Source organism: Anopheles ziemanni, chromosome 3, assembly GCF_943734765.1.
Source record: "Anopheles ziemanni chromosome 3, idAnoZiCoDA_A2_x.2, whole genome shotgun sequence".
NCBI lineage: Eukaryota > Metazoa > Arthropoda > Insecta > Diptera > Culicidae > Anopheles > Anopheles ziemanni.
Genome location: NC_080706.1, coordinates 37,525,151 through 37,552,716, shown reverse-complemented (window position 1 = coordinate 37,552,716; position 27,566 = coordinate 37,525,151). Strand labels below are relative to the sequence as shown.

General features: G+C 40.7%; 2 protein-coding genes across 2 annotated transcripts; both read left to right on the top strand.

Moving 5' to 3' along the window:
* Window positions 1-5,099: 5,099 nt before the first annotated feature.
* On the top strand, window positions 5,100-13,983 carry LOC131284691 (cryptochrome-1-like). The gene is made up of 4 exons (XM_058313554.1): window positions 5,100-5,524; window positions 10,115-10,366; window positions 10,425-11,322; window positions 12,237-13,983. Exons 1-4 carry the CDS (start codon window positions 5,100-5,102, stop codon window positions 13,806-13,808), a joined length of 3,147 nt encoding a protein of 1,048 aa, XP_058169537.1. The 3' UTR covers window positions 13,809-13,983.
* Window positions 13,984-17,655: 3,672 nt separating this feature from the next.
* Window positions 17,656-26,352, top strand: LOC131284689 (protein takeout-like). The gene is made up of 8 exons (XM_058313553.1): window positions 17,656-17,862; window positions 18,974-19,205; window positions 19,318-19,454; window positions 19,542-19,839; window positions 22,677-22,722; window positions 25,593-25,744; window positions 25,826-25,962; window positions 26,042-26,352. Exons 1-8 carry the CDS (start codon window positions 17,793-17,795, stop codon window positions 26,350-26,352), a joined length of 1,383 nt encoding a protein of 460 aa, XP_058169536.1. The 5' UTR covers window positions 17,656-17,792.
* The last annotated feature ends 1,214 nt before the right edge of the window (window positions 26,353-27,566 follow it).

Genomic DNA, 27,566 nt, shown 5'->3' with positions numbered 1-27,566 from the left:
CATAGAGCGGTCACCGTCCCAGTTATCCCCGTGTGTTTGCGTCGGCGGTGACCGACACCGCGCAGGACTACCTTCCGGCGCTTGCTTGCAAGTGGCAGTTAGTGGACTCAGGGTGTACCCCCAGCGTTTATATAAATACATAACAACTGGCAACGCAGCAAGTCACGTTGAATGCGTCGTGTCTGGAACACAACAGATGCCTCCCCACCTCGCCCTAATGGTCCCACTTCCTGCTGTAAGCGTTCTCTCTCGGTCTCTTGGCAGAGGGTTGGCAATTGTCCCCCCTTCGTTGAAATCCATACCGTTTCCCTTCGGCCGGCAAGGTACCCTCTTCCGTTCCCATCCTATTTCACCACACTGAAGCACGTTCGTTTGAACGGTCGCGGCACTGATACCGGATGCTACTCCCGACAGTTCGGTAGCCTACGTTGAACAGTGCGGACATATATGAATCCTGTTTTGTAGAGTGTCTGCTTTCCTAGTTCTTAAAGTAATTATTTCTGCTATTCATTCACCAAACAGTGTGTAAGTGCCATTAATAATGAAAACCAACTAAAAAGTGATAAAAAAATGTCCAACCTTCCAAAAAAGTGTTCAACCTTCCAAGCCACGTGGCATGGTTTGAACATTTCTTTCAAACGTTATTTCCAAGGCTCGTATCGAACTGAAACGACACAAGATTCTAGTTTCTCAGTGATATCAGTTGGTGTGGATGCAAATATTTAAATAAGAGCACGCGACGAGGAAAAACGATTTTCCAAGAAGGAGGATTGATTTTGCTCCAGTTTTCCGGTTGTGAACATAACTACCGGCAATGGAATCATTTCAACCGCTTACATATGTTACAGAAATGTGATCGTTTTTCACTTTAAATTGAACGTTTTTATGGTTTATTCGTGTAGTTCAAAAGTATGCAAAATGTGCTTCTTAGTAATGTGCTTGTTAGTAAGTTACAAAGCTACATTCCCGATTGAAACGTTAGAGATGTTCGTTACCCCACCAAACCGTACTTACATGAAGTGTTTTAAACAAAAATTGAAAAGAATATGTGATAAAAAAAAGAAAAGAAGACTACATAAGGTTATTCCACATGCGAACCTTACCCTCTTCCTTCCTCTCAACTATCATAAAATACCACAATCCAACCCCAATGGGCGAAACTCAAAGGAACGTACAAGTCACATTGTAAGGCACGCGTTTTCGGACTTTCTTGTTCCATATGGCAGCAACAGTTTGAAAGAAGTACATAAACACCAAAACTGAAAAAAAACCCACTGTTACATCAAATCGTCTCCACGAACACAGGAAACGTTCCGACTGGAGACGCACAGCAAGCAAACGGGCTTCCCGAAACACAAACTTTTGCATGGATGACGAAGACTTAGTAGAGCACTGGCCAGTAGCGCAGAGACCAGTTCTCTTGAAGGTAAATCAGCTTCCATAGGGTAGCAATAGTGGCATACGACGCTTACAGAACAGCGTGGTTGCGTAACGTACTTTACGTCAGGGGTCGCGAGCTACAACCTGGAAACGCGTTCCAATTCGGCAACAAATTGTATCCGGTTGTTCAGAAATCTGTAGATTTCAAATTATTTTAATATATATAATTTATATAAAAAATAATACTACTGCTGGACAAATAACTGGTAATATAGCTCAAAATTTCAGTTGCTTCCTGAAGAAACAGAGCTAGTATGCAACTTTTGGTCATTGTATTGTATTGGGGTAAGGTATTGTTTTAGGAGATTTGGAAAAACATGTAAAAAGTGAACTTCTCAGCGCAAAGTGCAATAACATAAATACATCTGCTGTTTTACATACATTTTCAATTAATTCATAAACCTACAATCACCAATTCGTTGATTATATGTAAATTGAAAAAGGAAATGGGTCTGCTGTTGAAATAGTTTGCCAACCTCAGATACATTACATGACCCTGTTGGCCGTAAAGGTAGCCAGTCGCGAAGCCTTAGTAGTCGCGGCCATCCCCGACTACCATCCATCTCGCGGCCACGGCGAAGCATGTAGGTACCGTTCTCTCTGTTCTTTTCTTCTCTCCCGCTGTTCGGAAAACTTCTCTGACGTTATACACTGGAGGAAACAAGAATAGCACCACCCTGTTTTTTGACCATATTTTTTATATTTTCATAAAATTGGAGCTTTTTCGAGTTTGGTACGTTATTACAATCAGTTTCACAACTTTTTAGTGGATTACGGTCGCATGAACGTGGGCTAATAACGTTAAAACCCAATAATTCATGAAAACGGGGAGGAAATAAAAATAGCACCACTTTGGTTTTCTGTTGAGCAATTGAAGATATTCTAACAAAACCTCTATTAAAATATAATTTAATGATTTTATTAGTAAATATAAGAGTATTTGTATCTAATCCCTTCAATACGCGGTGATGTGGAGGTACAAAATACATTTTTTCAGAGAGTTCTGCACATGGCGCTCCCAGCATTCACGAATACGAATTAGCACCTAATTGTTGCTTCATTGTTTGACATTTGAAGACAACCACGATGACCATGAATAGGCCAAAGGTTTTTTATGAGATAAGGATACAAAGAACCTGCTGGCCATCTTGATAGCTCCATTCTTATATCAGGAATCCAACCTGTAGTTAACATCAACTCATGGAATCTGGTATATTTTTATTGTAAAACGAAATCTAAGCTCATCAAAGTTTAATTTTGTTCAATTAATCCTGTTTCTAGTACATCAAACTTCATTGTCAGTCAGATGCATGGCAAGGTAACTTTTCGTTGCAGTGAGAGAGCTCCCCATAGCAATGGTTTAACACCACCAACGTTCCAGCTCGTTTTAACACCAGGTTCTTGTTCAAGATCTAGCTAAAACTATTGTCAAACATGTAGGAAACCAAGAATGAACTTTATTTAGCAAGAAAAGAACTTTCTTTCAGGCATCGCTGCAACAAGTATACCTTAAAGCGAATTTGAACCGATTCAATGCATGTCGCTCGGTCATGTTAGACTTGCGGAATCTTTGTGGCTACTTGTAGTTTTCCCCGCTCAACGTAATTTGCTGCAAATGTCTTATTGGCACCTTAAGTTGAATTCTGCATGATTTAGAATCACTATTCGTCCCTGGTTTGCTCCTTATTTATAAATTATTCGCATATCCATCTCCGTAAGCTGGGTTTAACTCCCGCGTTTGTCCTTGTGGCCGTCGTTACCGGAATGTTTCATCAACCCTACTGCTATGATATGTAATCGGAAGGTTTTTAGACCGATTTTCAGGGAACAACCCTCTACTACCATGGTCAGTTTTGATGTTTAGCTCGGTTTTAGCGAAGCGATGCTGTTCCTGACCCATGTCTTCTAAATGGCTTGGAAAATCAAATAACACACGACTAATAATATTATATTTCTGTAGTTTAGGTTCCATACTAACTACTTGTGTCTTAAAAACTCATTTAAGATTATTAGTTTTTTAAATATCTTCAATTGCTGAACAAAAACCAAAGTGGTGCTATTTTTATTTCCTCTCCGTTTTTAGGCTTTTTTCGGTTTAAGTGGTAATTCTCCACATTAAAGCGACCGTAATCCACTAGAAAGTTGTGAAACTGATTGTAATAACGTACCAATCTCGAAAAAGCTCCAATTTTATGGAAATATAAAAAATATGGTCAAAAAACAGGGTGGTGCTATTCTTGTTTCCTCCAGTGTACTTCACCGTTGGGCTGTACTTTCCAACCCCTGGCGTCAGTCGCGCAAGAGTGTTTGGATGTTGTGGATGTAGTTTCTCGAGAGATATCTAGCTCATGGCATTGAAGGAGGAACCGGAAGTGGTTTAGTGAGTTAAAAGTAAATCCAACGATCGTGTCACCCTATTTTTCTCCATTGTACTACGTTACGTAATCGTCTTGATCGAAGCAATCGATAATCAATCATCAACGATCATTTGCGCTGTATAACTGTATGACTGTGTGTGTTAGACATCCGGTTGATGTGGAGCCCACAGGTTTTGTGTAGTGTTCTGATGAGTGTCATATACGGTGATCATTTAGTAAATCCATGATGGACGCGTTGCATCATTACCGCGGGCTATTCACACAAGTATACACTTGTGTATCGATGTAAAATAGCTCCTCTACGAGCACAATTACCAACTAGTGTTCCCTCTTAAATGCGCTTAGTGCAGTATTCTGCTGGAACTTGTTTTTTTTTTCATCAAGGAAGTTATGATTGTGAATGTAACGTCAATCGTCCCATGCGTCTAATGCACATGCTATTCACATTGGTGAATTGATAAGAAGATCATTGCTATGTTATTGAGTGCTCCATAGAACTGTGCTTTGTTGTGTGCAAAATAAGTGCATTATCTTAATTTTTTATGTGTGTGTCATACTAGGTTACGAATAAACGCGGAAAACTAAATAATCCCTAAAGCTAGTGAACTGTTAAGGGATTGGGATTGAATTAAAAAAAAGTTATCATCGGCAGCAACATCGTTCAATCGTTAATAGCACCATAAGACCAACATTACTATCATACAACATGGTTCCACAACATGATCCTACTTAAAAGTGCTGCACAAGTACCTCAACCTAGCTGGAACGAGCCATTTTAACATAGTAAAAGCATTTATTGCAATCTCCACTTGGTGTGTAAGGTAAGTTATTTATTTGCAGAAAAGTACTGCCCTGTTTGTGGTAAATTTAAATGTAAATTTATGTTGATGTATTTGTTTATGTACTTGTTTTTGTAGTAGATTTTTTACATATTACTTGAACACATGATATTCTTGTTCATCTAAACATTTAAAAAATAATTCGTTGAATGCTTTTTTTCGATCAAATACTCTTTTATAATCTTTTATAATATAATCAAATACTTTTTTCGATCAAATGCAGTCAGTTAGAAGCGTGAGAAAATAATTTTGTTATTTAAACAATTAAAAAGTTACAAAGCTTAAAAGTTTTAATAATTTTCGGTATAAGTTAATCCTCATGGAAATGTGTTAGCCAAGAAAAGCCAATTTAGATTTCGATAAGTTCAAAGTATAAAGCGCAAAATCTTATGAGGTTGCACAAATTAATATTCTTTCCCATTCCCCATTTCCAGATCAAGTCATGACGAAGAAAATGTCGGCAATTGGCCACTACAAGAGCAGTTCGGGAACCGTCACTACTGCCGGAATGAGCGGCTTTTCTGGTGGCGGTTCCTCGGAGAGGGAGCAGAACGCATCAGGCACATCGTCGCAGCTGAAAATGCAGCAAGACATGTGCGGTGGTGGCAAAGGGCCGTTCAAGGAACAGAGTCATCACCATCATTCGCACCATTCGCACCATAATCATCATCATCCGCAGCAGCATCGGCAGCAGTTGACCAGCAAGCCTCGCGATAAACACACCGTGCACTGGTTCCGGAAGGGCCTACGACTACACGACAATCCCGCCCTAAGGGAGGGACTGCGCGGGGCCACGACATTCCGATGCGTGTTCATCATTGACCCTTGGTTCGCCGGCAGCTCTAATGTTGGCATCAACAAATGGCGGTAAGATGTTTATTGTTTAAAAATAAGGAAAATACATGGAAAAAACCGGAATTCTTTAAATCAGCTCGGTAGATCCGTATCCCGATTGGATTTCCACATAATGTGAATTTGCAAATATCACAGACAATCCGTCCGCAAACTGAAGGTGATGTCGATTTAATTTTTTTTTTTTTTTATGTGGCACGACATCCCCTAGAGGGACAAGGCCTCTCTCCGAAGAGAGTTTTGTTTGTGTGACCGAAAGACGGTAATATTATAGATCGGTGATCAGCTGTTCGTAATACCGGAGGGTGCCAGACTCGAAATTCGATCCCACACCCCCGTCGATTTAAATTAAAAATGTTTATTCACAAACTGTTAAGTTGCACAAATTTGTCAAAGTGATCCAATGACTAATTTTTGGAACCATTACAATTCGATGAAAACCATAAGAAGAATCACTTTAAAAGGTCCTAAGTAAAATAAACTGTTCAAACTATTTAAGAAATACATTTTTCTTATGTCAATGCATATTTCCGCTCCTATAAATTCTTCGTACAAAAATCAGTTTAACTTTCATTCTCAAAAACTTTAAAATATAAAGCTTGCACACGATCAGCTAATCGTGTAAAACTCCATGCAAAACAACATCACACTATACAAGAACGTATTTTGTTTCCCAAAAAAAGTGCACAAACAACTTCTCGCATTTCCTGCGACTCTTTCCAGCATTATGCAATAATAAGCCATCACTGTTTTCACAAACACTACGCGATGCATTGTGCACGTATAAGCCCGAAACTCGTTTCCCGATCTGGGGGCTACTTTGCTTTGCCAAATGAAACTGTTTTGTGATGCTTATCGGCGCTATCATATAAAACGATAAAGAGCGCGTAAATTTCACGGAATCTTTTTGCAAACAGTAAAATAGCATGCACCCACTACTACAGAGAAAACTACGCCAAGCGGGTGCAAAAAGTGCATCGTGTGCAGTTTAGTTATTTGCGATTACAATCAGCTACTCAGTGCCACGCCAACATTGAACCGATCCACTATAGGCCCTCTCTAATGAAGGGGGCGAGACGGGACGTAAGTGATGAACTGGTTGTGTTTGTCTACTCGGTGGCCGGGCATCATCGTTAGCAGCAAGCCGGTTTGAATGTGTTGCAACTCCGACTGCATCGATGCACTTTTTAATGCGTTTGCCGTGGTGGTGGTTGGCTCTGTTTACTGTGGAGGCCTGTGAGTAAAAAAAACATTCACACATTCAACACATGTTAAAAGAACTGACCCTGGACTCAGCCTGCGTTAGCAGCTATCGCGGCCTATTAGTTTGGAATGTGATTTTCATACTTTTTCTTTCGGTGACTCCAATCAGGGTGTATTGTGACACATTAAAATCCCAGAGTGGCATCATATTGTTCCATAACTATACAAATTAAACACAATATTAATTGACAACGAATAATTATGAAGCAAGTTCAAATTATAGATATTATATTATCTTTCTCAAATTTAAATTACAAAAAGAGGGGGAAACATAACGAAAAGAGTAATACAAACACACTTTGAGCAAATCAATCACTTTTTAGACAGATCCAATTAAAGTATACATTTCTGTTCATTTTTTTCATGGTACTAAAACAAGGGTTTACCTAATAACTTGCTCACACTGTAGATCAGGGCTCGGCATACAATTACTAAATAGGGCCAGATGATTTAAAAGAAACCGGAAGCGCGGGCCGGATACCTTACACGATGATTTGATGTTTTCAAATTAGTACCCTGTTGAATGGAGTATCAACTTTCTTAATAGTAAAGTTACTTAAAAAGTGGTTAAAGATAAAACAGCAGAAATATTATCGTTAAACTTATTTAAACATTTTCATGCTTATTTTGTAAGAAAACAAACTAAACACTTTTTGTATGAAGCACTAAAGTTTTCTTACGGGCCGGATAAAATCAGTTGGCGATCCGGATTTGGCCCGCGGGCCGGACTTTGCCGACCCCTGCTGTAGATAGTGATCTTCATGTCGGTGTATAATATTTCAACTAACTTGGTGTAGGAGAAAACAAAATGGTAACTGAATTCTCCAGAAACCAACGAAAGGTCAAAAATGATTAAAATAGAAATTAGACGCTCTACCACCGAAGGGAATGGCATGAATAATACTTTGTAAATGACCTTTGAATACGTAACGTATCAAAATATTCGCCACAATCTCTCCGATTGTGCAATAGTTGGCCGATTCGCGACCGGAATCGCGTCTCGACGTAATCAATTAATAACGCTGGCACAATCGATCGATACAGTAATTATAAAAGCATCTCTCTTCCACCAAACGCCGCCGTACAAAAAAAGAAACTGACCGGGAAAACAGACTCACTGTACCTAGGCGCTACACGATAACAACGACGTAGATTCGTCAGTTGGTAGAACTTCTAGGGGCGCGCACACTGCCGTACCGGTCGTCGAGATCCGATCACGTGGCAGGCAATGTGAGCGCAAAACGCCCCAGCTCATGGTAGCCGGGTTGTTACGTAGTCGCGGCTGTCGGACCCCTCCCTTTCATTTCTTTTTCCCTGGCCCCTAGCTATGGAGCCCTTGCTTCCCTTTTGGTGGCCCTTTGCTGGCGTAACCAGCTCGTCCACCCCAAACCAATGAGGGGCGTCGCTTGAATTGGCTTTTGCCTGTGATCCCTGTGCTTACTACGTTTTGGGATCAATATCACATTTTTGATTTTGCACCTCTCATCATCCCGCGGTACTATCAGAACCGCTTGACATTACTATTTTTCGTGCAGAAACCAACCCACCGGTTAAGGTAATGATGCAACCGTTGTTCATCATCGAAACACACTCGTGGCCCGGCAGGCCTTCATACGAACATTGTTCAACAAAACACGGTAGTTAACGCGCGGTTTTAAAGTTTACCTTTTTCCTACCAAGTTTGATAGGAAACTAACTTGAAGCGAATTGGCTTCAATTTGAATTTCTTTTCTTTGAAATGTCGATAGAATCCAACAAACGTAGTTGGTAAAAGAAAACTAGCAAAGTATGATTCAGCCTGATGACGCATGTCTTGCCAAGTAGGTAGGTTTGATTGCTTTGCAGGTGGATTTTTTTTTTTATTTAGTTGCTGTTATATGTTGGCAACAACATTTTTATCGATTAATATTTTTATGAACAAGCAAATGAGTTACAAAAATTAAATCTCACCTTTGTGTCAAACAATAACAAATAACAAAAATACTAAAAATATAAACTATTATCTTACACAAAACACTTTACACAATCTTAACCCAATGAGTATTATTGGTTTTTACGAGCATTTTGTCTATTTTATTTGAATAGATCTTCAGCTGAAAAACTATTTGTTTAAGAAAATGCACACCAACCATTGTGCAAATATTGCAAAATCCACTTGACCCAATGTGATGGAAACATTTTAATATCTTTTTGTGTTAATACTACTACTATTTGAAACATTTTTTAGACAGGCAGAGGCCTTCAACATTGGTCTTATACTTCTTCTTGGCGTAACGACCTCTTGGTCATGCCTGCCCCGTTAAGGGCTTACGAGACTTGTTTCCCTGTTGTACGTGGATAGTCGTACTCCTCTCGTACAGGGGAGGGTCCGGTCTCGGTTGGGATTCGAATCCACGACGTCGAGGTGGTGAGTCCCGGCGCTCATGGGCCGATTTTCTAACCGGCGCTACCGCTCGGATGTCGCGGACCCCCTGGTTCTATAGTTACATCATTATTTGAAAAAGGAGTGTTTTGTGCATAGATTGCTTGTGTAGCATGCGGATTGTATTCTGCCTATGCTTTTGACTGACTCTCACCCTATCTCTCTCTCTCTCTCTTCTATTTTTTAAATTTGTTATTACTATCTGTCTTTAAGAAGTAATTTCATGCAATATCTCTAGGATGTTTTTGGTTAACTTTTAGTTTTATCTCCATGTTAAGAGTAATGCATCCCATTATAACGACTTAGAGCTTTCAATCATGGAAAATATGTTTGGATTTTGAATTGGCTTTTCAAAATGGTTTTCTACATAAATAAACACCTAAAGTATTGATAATAAACACCTAAAGGGTTGATCTTCAAAGCATCAAACACTGTTAAGCAGCTGGCAGGCAAATAAAGGTTTATAAAACACAGAAATAAACAGTCACGATGATAAGAAACTTACAATGTTTAGCCGGCAACTCATTATTAAAATCGCTGCAGTCAAGCGTCAGCAGCATCTAAGGCAAGCACGTAGCGCATGTACTAAACTTGTAGGAAGTCCCAAAGGAGAACAGACGTGTAGGAATGTCCCACTGGTTGTAAACTTGATAATAAACATTTGTTGTGATAGTAAACCATGAGAATGCCATAAACATTATATTGAATAATAGCATATAAAGTAATCATATTACAAACTTCGGTATTTATACTGGGCGATGTTTGTGAAACTGTTGCCTACTGTATAAGAAAATATATTAAAAGTTGACTTACGGTGTTTTTGGATGTATAATATCACCTTTATCTACTACCAGTTGAATTGAAGTTCTGTAAATTTTTCTTAACAAAATTCAATTCTTTTGCTACAATTATTAAAACAGATTTCTACTACAATGCTTGGACGATCTGGATCGTAACCTGCGAAAGCTCAATTCCCGACTTTTCGTCATCCGTGGCCAGCCTGCAGACGCTCTACCAAAGCTCTTCAAAGAATGGGACACTACCTGCCTTACGTTTGAGGAGGATCCCGAACCGTTCGGTCGCGTGCGTGATCACAACATCTCGGAAATGTGCAAAGAACTCGGCATCGAAGTCATCTCAGCCGCCTCGCATACGTTGTACAATCTGGAAAGGTTCGTACCGATCGGCTCGGCAATGGCGTTGTACTCACATTTGGTTTTTCTTTTCCAGAATTATCGAAAAGAATGGAGGCCGAGCACCGTTGACGTACCATCAGTTCCAGGCCATCATTGCCTCGATGGATGCGCCACCACCGCCCGAAACCACCATCACGCTGGAAGTGATCGGAAACGCTACCACGCCGCAGTACGACGATCACGACGACAAGTACGGTGTACCGACGCTGGAAGAGCTCGGCTTCGAAACGGAAGCGCTACGACCGCCAGTCTGGATCGGTGGTGAAACGGAAGCGCTGGCTCGCCTCGAACGCCACCTCGAGCGGAAGGCGTGGGTTGCCTCGTTCGGGCGTCCCAAGATGACGCCGCAATCGTTGCTCGCCAGTCAGACGGGTCTGTCGCCGTACCTGCGCTTCGGGTGTCTCAGTACGCGTCTGTTCTACTACCAGCTGACCGATCTGTACAAGAAGATCAAAAAGGCCTGCCCACCCCTGTCACTGCACGGGCAGCTGCTGTGGCGCGAGTTTTTCTACTGCGCTGCCACTAAGAACCCTACCTTCGACAAGATGGCCGGCAACCCGATCTGCGTGCAGATTCCGTGGGATCGCAATGCGGAGGCACTGGCGAAGTGGGCTAGCGGGCAGACGGGTTTCCCGTGGATCGACGCGATCATGACGCAGCTGCGGGAGGAAGGATGGATCCATCATCTGGCGCGTCACGCCGTCGCCTGCTTCCTAACGCGGGGCGACCTATGGATCTCGTGGGAAGAGGGGATGAAGGTGTTCGAGGAGCTGCTGCTCGATGCGGACTGGTCAGTGAACGCCGGCATGTGGATGTGGCTGTCGTGTTCTTCCTTTTTCCAGCAGTTTTTCCACTGCTATTGTCCGGTCAAATTCGGTCGCAAAGCTGACCCAAACGGAGACTACATTCGGCGGTATCTGCCGGTGCTAAAGGTAAATCTCGGTTAATCATTTGGGAGTTCCGCTAAACCCCAACAGTAAGTCCGCTATACTCCAAAAGCACGCCTATACAGATTAATTATATTTCATCCGATCAGTGATAGACTTTTACATACACCTCTGGAGTTTCTGTTTGAATCAAACGAATCAATGATACGACTCGATCGAGTCTCTAAAGATTTTAATTTATAAAAATCTACAAATAACAATAAATTACAGCCAACCAAACTTTTATGATCCAATATCTTCTGATTAATTTTCATTTTTCAACATATTGCTTTGGATTGAAAATCCTCTTTAACTAATTAGCCATTTTTAATGGAAATGACTTTCTGAAGCTAGCCTTATTCTTGAAATTAAACTATTGACGTATATGCTCTATTGTTGTTACATGTTAATGATGAAGTCAAACTTCAATTATAATCTTGAATTGAAATGAAATTGTTAATTCAATACAATGTCCTTGCAAGTTACTGCAATTTTTATATTTGCTGAATTGTAATAAAACAAAGTGTAAAAACAATAATTCAACAGTATTTAAAAAAAACCCTACATGGACTTTACTTTGAAATACACAAATAGTTACATTGGAAAAAAGTAAATCAAGTTTTTAAACAGCATACCATCATGATCGGTTGAAAAACTAATTTTCAATTAGTTCAAGTCGTAAAATATATTGAACAATATTTTATCTATCATCGTTCATGTTCTTAAGCTTTTAATAGTTTAATTGTAAACGAGAGATTATAATTGTTGAACAAGCTCAAGTTCAAAGTCATCATCGATATTAGAAAAATTTAAAGACGTGTAATTCAGAATATTGGGTTTTAGTTTTTATTTTCATTTCGCATTTGCGAGTATGAAGCCTATTTCGTTTAAAAATTTGTTTGTTTTTCTTTTCATTGTAGAACTTTCCCACGCGCTTCATCCACGAGCCCTGGAACGCTTCGGAGAGTGTGCAGCGGGCGGCAAAGTGTCTGGTAGGCAAGGACTATCCGCTGCCAATGGTGAACCATGCGATTGCATCCCGCGCCAACATGGAGCGCATCAAGCAGGTGTACCAGCACCTGGCAAAGTATCGCACACCGACTGGACCCACCTGCTACGAGAGCGCTGAGGGTGCCGAAAGGGGTGGGTCGGCAATTGCGGGCGTAATGACGGCGGCCAAGGTGCACCACATGAACACCAGCAGCATGAACGACAGCCCGAGCCCCACCACCATCCTGACGAGCGTGAACAGCTCGGGAAACTACATGTGCCGTAGTAATCCATCCGCTCAAAGCGATCCCAACGTGAAGGTACTGAACTATCTTCCGTCACATGGTGATCCCAGTCCTGGTGGTGGTGGTGATGGGCGCACCAAACAGGGCGGCAACACCGTTGAAGGTGGAACTGGTGGAGCTGGTGGTAGTGCCGATGAGAAAAGAGTCTCCGATGGAATGGAAAATCATAATCATCTGGCACATTCTATGCAGAGTAATGTCCTGCAGCATCAACAGCAGCGGCAACAGCATAGACACCAACAGCAGCAGCAGCAGGAGCAGCAACAACACGAGCTGCAAGCCCAACGGATGCAAGAAAACGCAAGGCCACATCAGACCAGTGAGCACCGGTTCGGGGAACCGTCGGTAGCGGAATACGCCGCGATCAAACCGGATAGTCTAAGCTCGCTTATCCGGGCTGGGAGCCTGGGAAATGCAACCGGTCGCTATTCTAACCTCCAGGATCAGCTGAGCAACAGCCTGATGTCTCTCGAGTGCGACGTGATGGCGGCAAAACTGAAACCCAACAATTACGAGTACGAGCGCAACCACAATATGTACAACAACCAGTTCAAGGTGGAGTACAGCGACAACTTTAACTCGGGTTATGGTCTGCGCAATGCGGTATTCTACGGTGGCAAGCGAGAGGACGAAGGCGGTGAGGAACAGAACGGTGACACTGTTACCGATAGTGTCAACAACAATAACAATAACAATAATAACATCAACTCTACCGAAGGACGAAACATTGATGCCGAGCAAGAGCAAGGGCAGGCACGAGCCGAATCCCTCGGTACTCGACTGATGGCTCTTACGGCAGTGTCTGCTCTGCAAGATCCGACAACTGAACATACTTCAGCTAGGACGCAGATTAAGCAAGAGCCACCTGTACAAACTCAGGCCGACAAATCTTACCACCGGCAACGGCAAGAAGCGCTTCAGCGGCAGCAGCAACCGGAAACCCGAAGCCAGTCGCAGTCGACACCAGTGAAGAACGAACAGCGCACCCCTCAGCTGCTGCCCTCTCCTGCGATGCACACCGATTGCGATTACGAACCGGAAAGGCATAATTTACTGGCCGACATTCAACGTCCACAGCACCTCCAACGGAAACCGATGATGCAGAGCCAGGTGGAGCCGACGCTAATGGAGCAGGGTAACGATCAACCGATGTCCGAGGCACCGGCCAGTGATGATAAGCGTGGTGCAGCGGATTAGTGACGCGATACAAGTATAGCGACCATGTATTTAAGCATTTTTGTGGCATCTTGATGATAAAATTTGTGCATTGTGAAATAAAATTTGAAAAAAAAAAACAATATACAACCGAGAAGAGTAAAACAACATCCAAAGTTGAGGATGAAAAATGAATCAAAAATAAAGTAATTCCTATGCAAATGTGAAACGTCCTGAAATCGGAAGTGGAAGATGGTTCAAACTGGTTGGATTGCGTTTGAAACCAAACTCCAACGCACGGTCCTTTTGAGGGGTTACTTTTTTATCTGTCATTTGCACCTACATGTGAATTCGTATTGCTTCGTGTGTATGTAAACGCGCTTGGAACGAATATCGCAAATAAAAAAGGAAATAAATTTTCTGCATTCTGCCTATAAATTTACTCTTTTTTTTCTCCTCGCTCACTTTAACGCATAATCGTGCGGCGTTAAATGGATGAACGAAATTACTTAGATATACCTCACTGGCAGCCGTATTTGGTCGGTACGGCAAGGTCATGCAAATTTCCATTTCGTTGCCGGACAAACTTTATACACCATTGGGAGACACTGTAGAATGTGGAACGAATAAACAACCAACGAGTGCAGCAATGGTACAGCATAGAGCTTCCGAGAGTGTACACCGTGTCTCATATATTCTCAAACACTTAATTCATCGAGCCGCAGTGAAGATGGTAGAGCGCATTTCATACATATTTTTTAATATTCTACTGTCTTTACACAAGACCTTTTTTAAAAAACCGTTAAACTTCCATGATCATCTTAAGTAAACATGAAAAAGTACCGTTAACATAAAAATACACATCGCTTGAAAGAGAGCACCCAATGTTTTCAAATGCAATGTTCATTGTTTTAAAATCTGAGAAACGGCTCCGAATGTCTCCAAATACATTATATACAAGTCCGGGGGATATATATAAATACATATATATACATCGCCGGCGGAGGAGTCTCAGCCCAGACTTCGATTGAGTTAATCCGAAAATTGACAGCTAATTTCGATCGGATTAATTCGATCGAAGTCCGTGCTGAGGATGAAAACTTTAAAACAGGCTAGATGATATCGGGCAAGTTCATTCAGTTTTTTAGCAAAAGATGTATTGCCTCCCTGTTCTTCATGTAAAAACCACATAATATTTTTTTATTGGTCATATATACTGTCTTATGTAGTCGGTCACAAGGTGTCCACTTTGAACTCCGGTTCATAGCCGTAATACCTCGCATTGATACGGAATACGGATGAAAGACGTGCGTGGTGCACGAAACGGTTTTGAAAACATGTTTTGCAAAAATAATCAGAAACATCCGACTAAATGCTGTGAAATAATTCATGTTTGAATTTGTATGAGAATATATTGGACATGGTGTCCGTCTCGAAATGTAAACCAACCAAATAATACACACAGGTGTTTGGAAGACCCCCACACCACGTACAGTCAAACTTCAATGACGTCTGACGGCGTTGGAGTGTTCTAACGAATGCTCAATCCGCAAAAAAAGACTCACACGATACACTCTTAATGGAACAAGCATTCTCGTAGATGATTATCCGGTTTCCTAAACAGACCAGGGCACAAACTTGAGAACTAGAAAAAGTTCACCGGCAGCGTCCGTTATGCCCGTCGAAACATTTCCGACTGTGAGGTTCGTTGAGCCTATATGAGAATCATGCGGAACATTGATAATTACCTAAGCATTTACCTCCTATTGTTTGGCGATTTTTCACGGTGAGAAATTAGTTTGAATGATCATACTACAAACACTTTATATTGATTGCGCAAAAAATGAACTAAGGGCAATCCGGTCGATTACAGCGTCGTCAAGGTACAATTTAGTGGAATAAATCGGTTAAAAAATTCGCACTTCCTTACCTCTTATTTTCATCTTTTGAAATTAACCCTTTTAATCAGTGTGATACGGGATACTTTACTGTGGTAGTTTGATCTGCCGAAAATGTGTTGAGAAAAATTTAATAACTTCCTTAATGGTTAATTTTAAAACAGATTGCCATTAGTTGGCGCTGAACATATTGCAATTAGCAAACTACAACTACACAGCAACAAATTAGAAGTTCCAGTTCAGGAAACAACGTTATGGCTGTCCATTTCCGGCTAACGCTAGGTTAGTAGCGCTAAACAGTTAGTTCAGCAGTTGTTAACCTCGAAACACAGCTATCCGGTTGTAAAGAGTGACGTCGGCCATTTAGGAAAAAAAATAAACAGTCTACTCGTAAACCATGAGACTCACCAGTCAAGATCAGACCGTCGATCACAGTACTAAGCTCAATAGAAGGCAAAAGTTCAACGCCCTACAGCACTATCGGGGGCTCATCGTTTGTAGTGTTTGCATACTATAGCGAGCAGACATCCGTCGTCAAGGTTTTTCTTCTCCTCTCGAACATAGCCATAAGATGACTACAGACTCGTGCTTTTTCCGTCTCTTCAATGATCAATAAAGTGTCGTGCTTCCCACTCAAAATTTATCGCTCGGCATACCTTGGGATTTTGAAAAAATTGTGGATGGAGGTGAAAGATGGCCAAGTTTTTTTAAGTTCTCTTGTATTTGTTTGCAGCCTCACTACAGATTCGAATTCTTCACCTGCACAATGGTTCAATACTTCTCAGGATGAGCTCGGAAGTTTAAGCATGAAGAAAAAAATGTTTGATTAAGAAATAATTACATGAAATAATTACATGAAATTTCCAAATGTTGATAAAATGATCACATAAACAGGGTGTGTTCCCATTCCAAGGAAGAGTTTCTCTGAGTCATATGTATATAGAAATTTTTATTAAATTAAATTAAATTTTATTAATAAAATTTATTGTTTGTCAAGTCAGTCTTAAAACTGGTTTTCTGTCTAAGGGCGAGTTAGTTAGAGTAAAAATCGAATTGAACTTTAATTTATTATCATGAGCGTGCTCTTCATCCGTTTCTGTTCTACGTCATCTACGAGTGAAAATACTCTCAGCCTCAGCACGGACTTCGATCGAATCAATCCGGTCATATCCGATCGTATAATATATAATATATGAAGTATTCGCTACTACAGATGCATTACATCCACAACCAGCCATATTCCATGTAGCAGTTCTTTAAAACATAATTCTCGTAACTTTTAGTTTGTTTAAACACTCCAAGACTAATAGCTTTTCGAAAACATTCGGTCCAAAAACTTCATAAAAAGGACATACAAAAAAAAATAGAAATAAATGAATTTCCATACATATTACAGCCTTGGCACGGACACAAACATATTACAGCCTTAGTATGGACATCGATCGAATTAATCCGATCCGAGCTGCCAAATTTCATGCATATCACGTCGAAGAAACCCTTGGGCATGTGTAGTATGAACGATGCTGTATGCATTTTCGTAGATCTAAAATTCGTTCGAAGTCCGTGCCAAGGATTATACTGATTTATATTTTATTTTTGGTTATATAGCAATCTGTTATGACAAGACCAAGTATATTGTTTCAGTTTTCTCAACATACTCTAACCTTTAGTAACAAACAAACGCAAAAAAAGTCAAGCTCATACGCTATCAAAACCCCATAGTGAAACGCGGCTGATACAACTAACGGCAAGCGACCTCTTGATAACTCACTTCAAAGTTCGTACCGTAAACGAGAATTCTGTTGGAGCCTCGTTCTCACCACCGTCCACCATGGCAGGCTCCGCAGCATCCGTAGACACCGATGTAGTGGTGTTGGTTCCTTACGATGATTTTTGTTCTGACTTGGATTACTAACGGATATTATGCCCGGTTTCCAACACCTTTGTTTCAGCGTCAAATTCCGCTCGCTTCGCAACGGTATGGCGAGCACATATAAGACCATGGTGTACGCTACTTGCAGGCACCAGTCCGTATCGTGCAATCAGTGCTGATCGTCTAACGCTGAGAAACATATCATCTCAGCGGTCAGTTGTGTGGCTTAGTTTGATTTAAAAAGCGCTCATAATTATGAAGCCCCTTGCAGTTGCCCTACTATTGGCCACCGCCATCGTCAGCGTTAGCCAGGCCGCTAAATTCCGTAAGTATCAGGATCAGTGCATAGGTTTTTTTTATTTTATTTTACTCTTTTAAAATCGTTCACTCATGATCGGGCTTTGATAACGCACATGGATCTCCGAATGTGCGATGTGCCGTATTAAAAAAAATATTTGGAGAAGCAGCTTCCGCGGCTGTTTGTCCACACGTTCTTTAGGCCGGTTCGTGCCCTTGAAAGGCCTTCACAGTTAGCGATACCTTCTCTTCTTGGCAACAGGTGGCGCCGATACCTGTGGGTGACACTAATAGCTTTGGCACACGCAACAGCACGCGTACTGTACACAAGAGCCGTTCAATGGTGGTCAAAAATTACAATCCATTTTTTATCTAACTTAAATGTGTGTATCGTACGTGGCCAAATTAGTCATCAATAAGAGCTTGATGACGCCATTGACGTCACAAGCATGGTGATCTTCTAAATAAATTTGTCAATATTGACTGATTGCTCAAAATATTGACCAACGTTTACTTTGGTATTTCGATGGACAGGGCCTGCGGTGGACAGGGATAGATAGCAATTAAAAAATCCCCGTAATAATAAACCCTTTTTTGAATAGTGCAATTTTCAAAAAAAAAATTATGATAGCTTCATCATCCTTAAGACATTCAAATCTCCATCCAGTGAAACTTTGTAACGTTGCGTGATGGAAAAACTTCGCAACTCGTTACTGAACACACTTCTAATTGAACTAAATCCATACACGCGCCGAACCCACAGGCGCTCGTGGTGCGGTACGGTGCAATTTAAATAATGCGCTTCCCATTAGCCAAACGAACTTGTTGTTTTATATAAACGTTGCTTTAACGACTCACTAGCGCATAGCCCGTAACGTTTATCATTCGAATGGGCCATGTGACCGGATGAAACTGTAACACGTGCGGTTAATTGTGATATTAACATTTTATTTGCTGTAAAATAATGACCAAAGCTTCGTTCCTTGCCTCACAGTAAAAACTTCGATTGATTGCTGGTAGAATTAGCATAATCCTGCCACCCTAATACACATATCGTTATGCAAATGAAGCGTCACGCATGTATCGTCGGTTTTTATTGTTCTATCATGAACCTGGGTTTTTTGCGTTTCCATTTCCAGCTGCCTCCTTTTCGCGCTGCAAACAGGAGGATGGCACCTGTCTACTGGAAGCCATAACGGCTACTTTCCGGAATTTCTACAAGGGTGTGCCGGAGATCGGGCTGGTGCCGCTGGATCCGCTACGGATCGACAAGATGGACATCGTGCAGGGCGACGGACCGATTAACATCGTGTTAAACTTCCGGAAGGTGGATCTAACCGGATTCCGGGAAGCCGAGATTAAGAAAGCCAGGTATAAAAAACTAAGACATAAAATATTATATGTTATCTCAAGGCAATTCATAACGCTCTGAGGATGATCGTGTGTCTCGACACTCTTCAACATACTTTCACGCAATTTGTAGCGGATTTACTCCCAACCCAACCAAAATGGAACTCAACTTGCTCGTTCCGGTGGCATCGCTCGTCGGTGGCTACAAGATCAACGGCAAAGTGCTGATCCTCCCCATTCAAGGCGAAGGCTCCAGCAACATGACGATGGGTAAGCATCGCGACACAAGCTACAACTTATGGCCATCACGATTTGTTTCATTCCTCCTCCTCACCTTCCCCCCCGACCCCTTCCTAGCAAACTGTGACATCAGCCTGAAATGGACCGGCAAGCTGGTGGAAAAGAGCGGCAAACAGTTCTACCAGATCGACAAGTTTAAGGTGCATTTTGACACCACGCGGTTCTACATGGACTTCACGAACCTGTTCAATGGAGACAAGGCGCTCGGCGATAATATGAACGTATTCCTGAACGACAACTGGCAGGATATTTTGAAGGAACTGAAGCCCGCAATCGCGGCGGCCTTTACGCAGATTTTCGAGTCCGTTATTGGCAACGTTTTCAGCAAGGTGCCGTACAGTGAGCTGTATTTGGCGTAACGAAATAAGCTTTATTACTGGGAATAAGTTCAAGATGCACAAAGCAATAAATTAACTTGACTATAATTTACGTGGATTTATTAAATGGTGGGCGATGAACAAACTCGTCTTGCAAAAAAAAGAGAAAAACACAAATGACAATAAGAGAAGAAAACAAATTATCGATTGCAGAACTGTCTTTATTATTACAAATTCGAGATGCAAACTTAGCTAATATTTTATTGATGATTTACTTTGTTGGGATCTTAAACCACTCAAACAAATAGTCAATCAACAGCTAGTATCAACATTTTTGTTATAAGGATCCCATTAATGTAATTCTATTAATTTTGAAATAGTTTGTTGTGTATACGGGAGATCTTCGACAACCTAGCTATTACACTTGTTAGAAAAACAGCCCATAAACGCCGAGGCTCTCATCGATGTTACAGTAGTAGTATCATCACTAGTTTAGGAGTTGCGCAGCGGTAGCGCGAGGAAACACCACACCACAGGTGTGGGATCGAATCTCGAGTCTGGCACCCCCCGGTGTTACGAACGGCTGACCACCGATCTATAATATTACCGTCTTTCGGTCACCGAAAACTCTCCTCGGAGAGAGGCTTTCTCCCACTTGGGGATGTCGTGCCACATAAAAAAAAAGTATCAACACATTTAGTTGGATCCAGAAGCGGATCAATCCGTTCGGGGGCCCCAAGCGGTTGGATGAACGGGGGCCCTCCATACATTTCCATTGCTCTAAATGTTTCTATACCTGGCTAAAATTGAACTTATTTTTTACAACTGGTGGACCATAAATTGAGAACATTTTAAGTCAAACGGACATTATTAGATGAGAAAGAAGATTCATGAAAACATATTCTGGCAAGGTTTTAGGTGAAAATTAACAATGGTTAAGCAATACCAAAGTACATCTGTAATAACTTTGATCAAAGTATGTACAACCACTGTGAGAATAAGAAAAATCTGTAGTTACTGTTGCGATCTTGGATTTTCACCACGAGGCCCCCTTAAGCTTGGGGCTCCGCGGCCGCTCAGTCCGCTCATAGGTAGATCCGCCTCTGGTTGGATCCCTTTGTATTCTTGATAGTGGCTGCACATTATCAACCGATGGTGACTGGCGGTGGGAACTACAAACAGAGCGAAAATACCCTTTTACTTTCCGTAAAGTGGTGCCTCGTTAACCTTGTGGAACTCGACGATTTACCTTTGGAGGTGATTCCTCGGGACCGTTGTATGAAAGGAACAAGATCAGGTCCCTTAAGCAACCATCACATCATACCGATTAAAGTATCCATTAAGAAAGCAAACTAGCTTTCACCAGGAATAGAAAAAAAAACTCAAGATATTTGAATTGAGTAATTTCAATGAACGGTACATCAGTTTAGTACTTTAATAAGATATTAGTAAGGCCAATGAAAGTGGGCCTTAACAGAACCTTAACCATAGCCGACGAAACTATTGATGTTGGCATGTTTTTACATTCTTTGATAGCCTACTGGATCACTTTTTACCCCGATTGTCTTAAAAATGCTCGGAAGTTGCCTCAAAATGAACGTTAAGTACTGAAATTTCTCTCAGTCGTAGCCATGTATCGTCAGATTCGATACTACATACAAAATGGCCACGACGTCGATCGCCATGTAATCTCCAGCGCTATGAGGCGTGGTTTTTGTGCGGATGGCCCAAATCAACGCTCCCGTATAATAATGCACATCTTGTATAAACTTTTTCTCCACTATGTCGCCAGTTGAAGAACAATTTTGAAACGTTCTCTTTCGCTTCAGCTTGTGGTGCACGTTGAGCCCCAGTTTCATGGTCCGTAGTCGAAACTGTGGTTTTAATGAAAACTTTAATCATTTTTCATATGTGTAAAAATACTTACAAATCCACATCCGCCATATTCGGCGAACACGAAGTATTTCACATCATGGATAATGTTGGTAGTGCCTACAAACCATCAAACGTAATAGGTGGAGGTTTAAACTTAGGTTCTAGACATAATGATGCCGAAATCCAATATACGATAATATTTGTAACCACTGTCAACAAAACATTTGCATTCATCGGTAAATTATCGTCTAAACTTTGTCCATTAAACAATCATTAAAGAGCCCTATTCTAGGGATGCAACGTGATGCCAACAGAAATATAAAACATTTCCGACCTTTTCACTGACTGTCTTTTCACTAACTGCCTGTTCATAAGGTAAATATCTTGCAGAGATAAAACAGCAATATTCCATGCACAAGATATGGTATCAACATCAATTTATTAGCAACATCAATGGCATTGCATTTCCCGTTATCATTGATCAACATTTCCTGCTCCAAATGCGATTTCGCAAGTTGACCATGGTTGATACATAAAAACTTGTCTTGACTCGAGCCGCTATATCGGAGGCATGCATCTTCCGGTTTTCAAGGACGTCAACGTGTTATGCACAACTTCCTATAGATTTCTACTTGCATTTTCTTATGTGCGAGTGCAGGAGAATGTTGCCGCGGAAGAAAACACAATATAAATATATTTCGTTTTGCAGTGAAGTTCAGGTTCAATGTTATGAACGTTGGTTTTTTGTGTGGGATCCAGTTTACATTCTGTTCTTCTTTGGCGTACGTACACAGCTCCGGTAGATAATCTTTAAAAAAGAAGTTGTTGATTTCTCACATAACCACTATTTAAATTTACAATAACACAAATTTATTCGAAGCATAGTATTGTTAAAAACAACACTACTGTTAAAAACAAACGACAAAAAAGTGGAGTGAGGTTAAAAACAAAACGCCGATTTTTCATTAACCTTTTGTGACATGCCGACGACGTTGAGTAGTAAATTACCGGAACGATTTACCAACCTGATCGTCGGTCACTACTTGGTAACGTCTCCGATGGGTTGCTTGGAAGAATATATATCCCATCGTACAGGGGTCGGCAAAGTCTGACCCGCCAGCTGATCTAATTTGACCCTTAAGAAAATTTTACTGCAACATAAAAATAATACTATGAAGGGGACCTATGTATCAAACCTATGTTGAGGAAACTGGTGGCACTTATCATCATAAAATCTTAATTTTTTAACGATGTTTTTTAGTCAAAAATTTGCGTTCAAATTATACTTTATTTGACTTTTGTATCTTCTTTTCATTACTAACCGTACAACGTTCCAGTACAACGAAACAAATATAACTTTTATTGAAGTACAAATATCAACGAAAATAACATCGTATGGTTAAAATAGTTTTAAAAAAATTCAAATATTTTATCTTATACCACTGTTTCAAGTTACTTTACTATTTACAAAATTGACACTCTATTTCAAAATGGTTTAATATATATGTCTGCTAAACATTAAACCATCGGTAAAAGGACCGATCCATGCTTTCGGGTTGTTTTTCATCATCTTTGGAGCTTTGGATGAATCGCCTAGTCTAGTGGATCTATGGGCGGGCCGGATAAAATTGGTTGTCGGGCCGGATTTGTCCCGGCCGGGCTGGACTTTGCCGACCCCTGGTCTAGAACGACCTGTCTACCTATGACACATGACTCCACGAGTTGCTGCGGCCTGCGACACACCAGCTTTCCTAGTCATTTATTTCTAATCAATGTTATCGTCCCGGTTGTGGGCATTACCCCAAGGCGGTATCGCGCAATTAAGGCTTGATCCACTGATTTCCTTCTGGATGTTAGTAAAAATCCGGCCTATCAATGGCAATCCCAAAGAAATTCCAGGCGATCTCCGTTCTACCAACAACTATTCGTTTGCCGTGTGTATGATACAGATTCTAATGGTAAACCCCTATAGTCCGACTCTTACCGATGAAGTCATCAAATTGGAGTGACCTAGTCATTATTGTGAACCTTTCAATTGTGAGGTGCGCCTCAGAGCTCTGGAATAGTTTAGAAAATCCCTTAACACTACCACCACCCAGCTAACCCCTGCTGGGCGTGTGCCTGGCACGGAAGACATCGTCTAGAATGTCGAGAAGTGCGAGAAACTTAAGGGCATAGGATTACAGGCTCATAGACGCACGCCATGTCTGACGACGATAGCTCACCTCTAGGGGTTAGGATGTACACAAAAAAGGGTGACACCTATCCTGTCATTACTCACCACTTGCTCGAGAGTCTTTGTTTGTCTCAGCGCCAGGGCGCGTGCACCCCAGGGAAGGAAGGAGGGGGCGGGGATGGGAGGTCAGTTGATGTCCAGAAAAACGGCAAAGCTCATCACAACCAGTTCCGCGCCGGCTTTGACGTATGTCGCTAATGGCAGCGTACGATCGATCCAGACTGAACCGACCGGCCCGGCAGCTTTCGGTTGCTCGTAAGCTGACACGCGAACAAGAAGAAAACAAACATGTTGCGCACCGATATATAAGACTCTCCAGTGGCAGTCTGTGTTCTAGATTCACTTTACGCTTCGCGGTCATACGATCGGCTCCATTGGCGCGTAGTGTACAGGGCTAGTGGAATATTTGCTCCGTTTCCGTAGTCTTCAATTTTCTGAAGGTATCCGGATTCTTCTTCGTGACTGATATCAAGAACCAGAAAGCCAATATGCAAGCTTCGGTGGCTGTACTGATCGTTGGCACGTTGCTTGCTCCAGGAAGTGGACTTAAATTGCGTACGTATGCCAGAGTGGCGAACCTTCTATACTTTTTATAGAACTGCGTTAATAGTGTGATATTGAAAGTGGTTCCAAAGCATCCCCGATTCACTAAATCCGTGACCGTCTACACCAGCTGGTTTAAAACACGTTGCTACTTTCGTTCTCATCGATAGTGTTCAATCATCTTCACACACGTGCTGGTTGTTATGCATGTTTACGTATGGGGTGTTAAAAAGTATACATACAAAAATTGCTGTGATGTGTTTATCAGCTTGGGTTCTGTCCAGTTCTAGTGACTTTTTGAGAGTTTTTCTTATTGTTCCCTGTTGATGAAAGAAAAACTACCAAAAATTATTCTCGAATTCTACGTTACCAAATATTTGCTAGATCATTCTTATTACTGTACTCCAAGAAGGTCTGCATATTGCCTTACCAGACTAGTTAGAACTTACCATGTATCATACCAGTATTTTTTATTCATTTCATTAAATACATGTTTTAACAGTTCTTTATGTAAATAGAACATAAGTTAATTCATTAAATTAATTGAATTTAAAGAAAGATGTTTAATTAAATTTGCAGCATTTCTCGTACTTCCTTAACGTAAACCTACGTCAACAGTCTTGATTATCTTGCACATGTTGAAGTAATCAAACGGAACATCTCATGGCTTTAGACATTAAAGTACAGTCAAATTAGAAGCAGTCATCTTTTAACACGGGAACGTGATTGTGTATAATACAGTTGTATACAAAGTATAAGATGAATACTTTGTTTTATGCACACTACAATAACCATGATACCTTAAGTTAGTTGAATGAGTAGCTGTAAAACCCTACCATACCATAGTGTTTGAATTAAATCTTACAACAAAATTTCATATCACATAACTTTATGATTGTGATTTACAGAATAAAACAGAAGTCACGCTAGTTAAAATATATTGGGTATTCAACATGGTCTGTTGAATGAAAACATCCCATGTATTTTAATTTGGTCTTACGAAAAAATTACTTCATAATTTTATCAATCAATAATCAGTTTTATCGTTTGCGTCTAGCTCCATCATATACACGATGTAATCCCGGAGACGACCCATGCATCACTCAAGCTATAACGAACACATTCCACAACTTTAAGGATGGTGTGCCAGCACTTGGATTGGCCTCATTGGATCCTTTACGAATCGATGCAATGGACATTGTACAGGGCGACGGTCCTGTCGCTATTGAGCTGAACTTCAAAGATGTGGATATTTCCGGCTTCAAGGATGTCATCGTGAAAAAGGCCAAGTACGTAAAGCAGCTAATGTCTTGTATTTGTGGAATGAAAATGAAGAACCAAACAAGTAATTATTTATTACACTTTTGTAGAGGTTTCACGGAATCTCCGCATGTTATGGAGATGAATTTACTATTACCGGTAACTTCACTCATTGGTAAATACAAAATCAACGGTAAAGTGCTTATATTGCCTATTCAAGGTGAAGGGCACAGCAACATGACTATGGGTAAGGGGACATGGATTGTAAAAAATGCAAGCCACTACGACAAATGTTCATAATTTTAAATGGCTGATTTTCTCTTTAGTGAACTGTGACTTTACCATGAAGTGGAATGGAGCATTGGAGAAACGAAGCAACGGCAAGGAGTACTATAAGATGAACAAAATTAAAGCCACGTTGGACACCACGCGGTTCTACATGCAACTGACGAACCTGTTCAATGGCGACAAGCTGCTCGGCGATAATATGAACCAATTCCTAAATGACAACTGGGAAGATATTCTCAAGGAGCTAAAACCTGCAATTATTGCTTCTTTTACAAACATTTTTCGTGCTATAATTGTTAATGTTTTCGAGAACGTTCCTTACAATGAACTATTTCTATCCAAAGCCTAAATTATGTTAAGCGCAGAGTAATCAATACAACGAAATTGAATGACCTTAGTTTTGTACAGATTAAAAAAATATAATGGTAAATGTATTCCTAAACTATGGTACAACATGCTCCAAAACTTAATCTAAATTTCGTCAATAAATGGTTCCTTCAAGTAACTTATACATTTTTGCCATGCCGCTATTGATGACTTTCATATTATAGGTAATATACGTGGATAATTTATCTGATTTAAACAAGTTAAGTTGGGGGGGTCAACGACAGCCGAGCGGTAGCGCCGGTTAGAAAATCGGCCCATGAGCGCCGGGGCTCACCACCTCGACGGTTCGAATCCCAACCGAGACCGAACCCTCCCCTGTACGAGAGGACTGACTATCCACGTACAACAGGGAAACAAGTCTCGTAAGCCCTTAATGGGCAGGCATGACCAAGAGGTCGTTACGCCAAGAAGAAGAAAATAGTTAATGAACTTGAGTAAATTGTAATAGTGATTCACCCCTCTACATCAATTATTAACGTTCCGTACCGCATCACCCAAATATGGGTGACAGCAGTAACTAGTTCTAAAAAGTTTTTGACCCATAAATAAATGAAAATGCAACATAAAAATTATAGTTATATTAAAAATAAGTTATTTGGGAAGTTAAGTTTTTGCTTGGCCTTCGAAAACAATCGGATTAACAAATATTATAAACAAATTTTAATTAAAAACATTGTACTAAAAATTGTGCTAAAAACCCATGGTACGCAACGTGTTAGTACACCACTAGAACTAAGAGTTTTGGAAAAATATCGACATGCCAGTAATTTAAAAAACAACACAGTTACCAGGTTTTTTAAACCAACATATCAAGATGGCGGATGCGAGACTTACAAATTCACTAGTACACCTTAAAATACGTGGACCTTGAGCAATGAATGTTTTGTGTCAGTGCAGTAGTGATGAAAATTGAAGTTTTTGCAGAGAATCAAATCGTAAACTCCGATTTTCATGCGGTAAAAGAGAAAATATTACAACATAGTACGATTTAACATAGAATAGCATGACATTATACAGATTTAGCGCTTCCTTAAATATCAATAGCGGTTCCTTAAACCAGTTAAACTATGTGTTAATCGTTTAATCGTTACCGAATTATGCTTGTTAAATCTTCATTATGATAAACCAATTAAGTTTGATCTTGTGAATTTGTTACCAAAGAGGTCTGATGCCGAT

What these genes read in the sequence shown, in the direction of transcription:
- LOC131284691 (XM_058313554.1), top strand. Translation starts at nt 5,100, where the DNA reads ATGACGAAGAAAATGTCGGCAATTGGCCACTACAAGAGCAGTTCGGGA. An exon ending in ACGTTGTACAATCTGGAAAG is followed by an intron (nt 10,367 to 10,424) that starts GTTCGTACCGAT and finishes TTTCTTTTCCAG; the next exon opens with AATTATCGAAAAGAATGGAG. An exon ending in GGTATCTGCCGGTGCTAAAG is followed by an intron (nt 11,323 to 12,236) that starts GTAAATCTCGGT and finishes TTTTCATTGTAG; the next exon opens with AACTTTCCCACGCGCTTCAT.
- LOC131284689 (XM_058313553.1), top strand. Translation starts at nt 17,793, where the DNA reads ATGAAGCCCCTTGCAGTTGCCCTACTATTGGCCACCGCCATCGTCAGC. An exon ending in CTCCAGCAACATGACGATGG is followed by an intron (nt 19,455 to 19,541) that starts GTAAGCATCGCG and finishes ACCCCTTCCTAG; the next exon opens with CAAACTGTGACATCAGCCTG. An exon ending in TACAGTGAGCTGTATTTGGC is followed by an intron (nt 19,840 to 22,676) that starts GTAACGAAATAA and finishes GACGTTGAGTAG; the next exon opens with TAAATTACCGGAACGATTTA.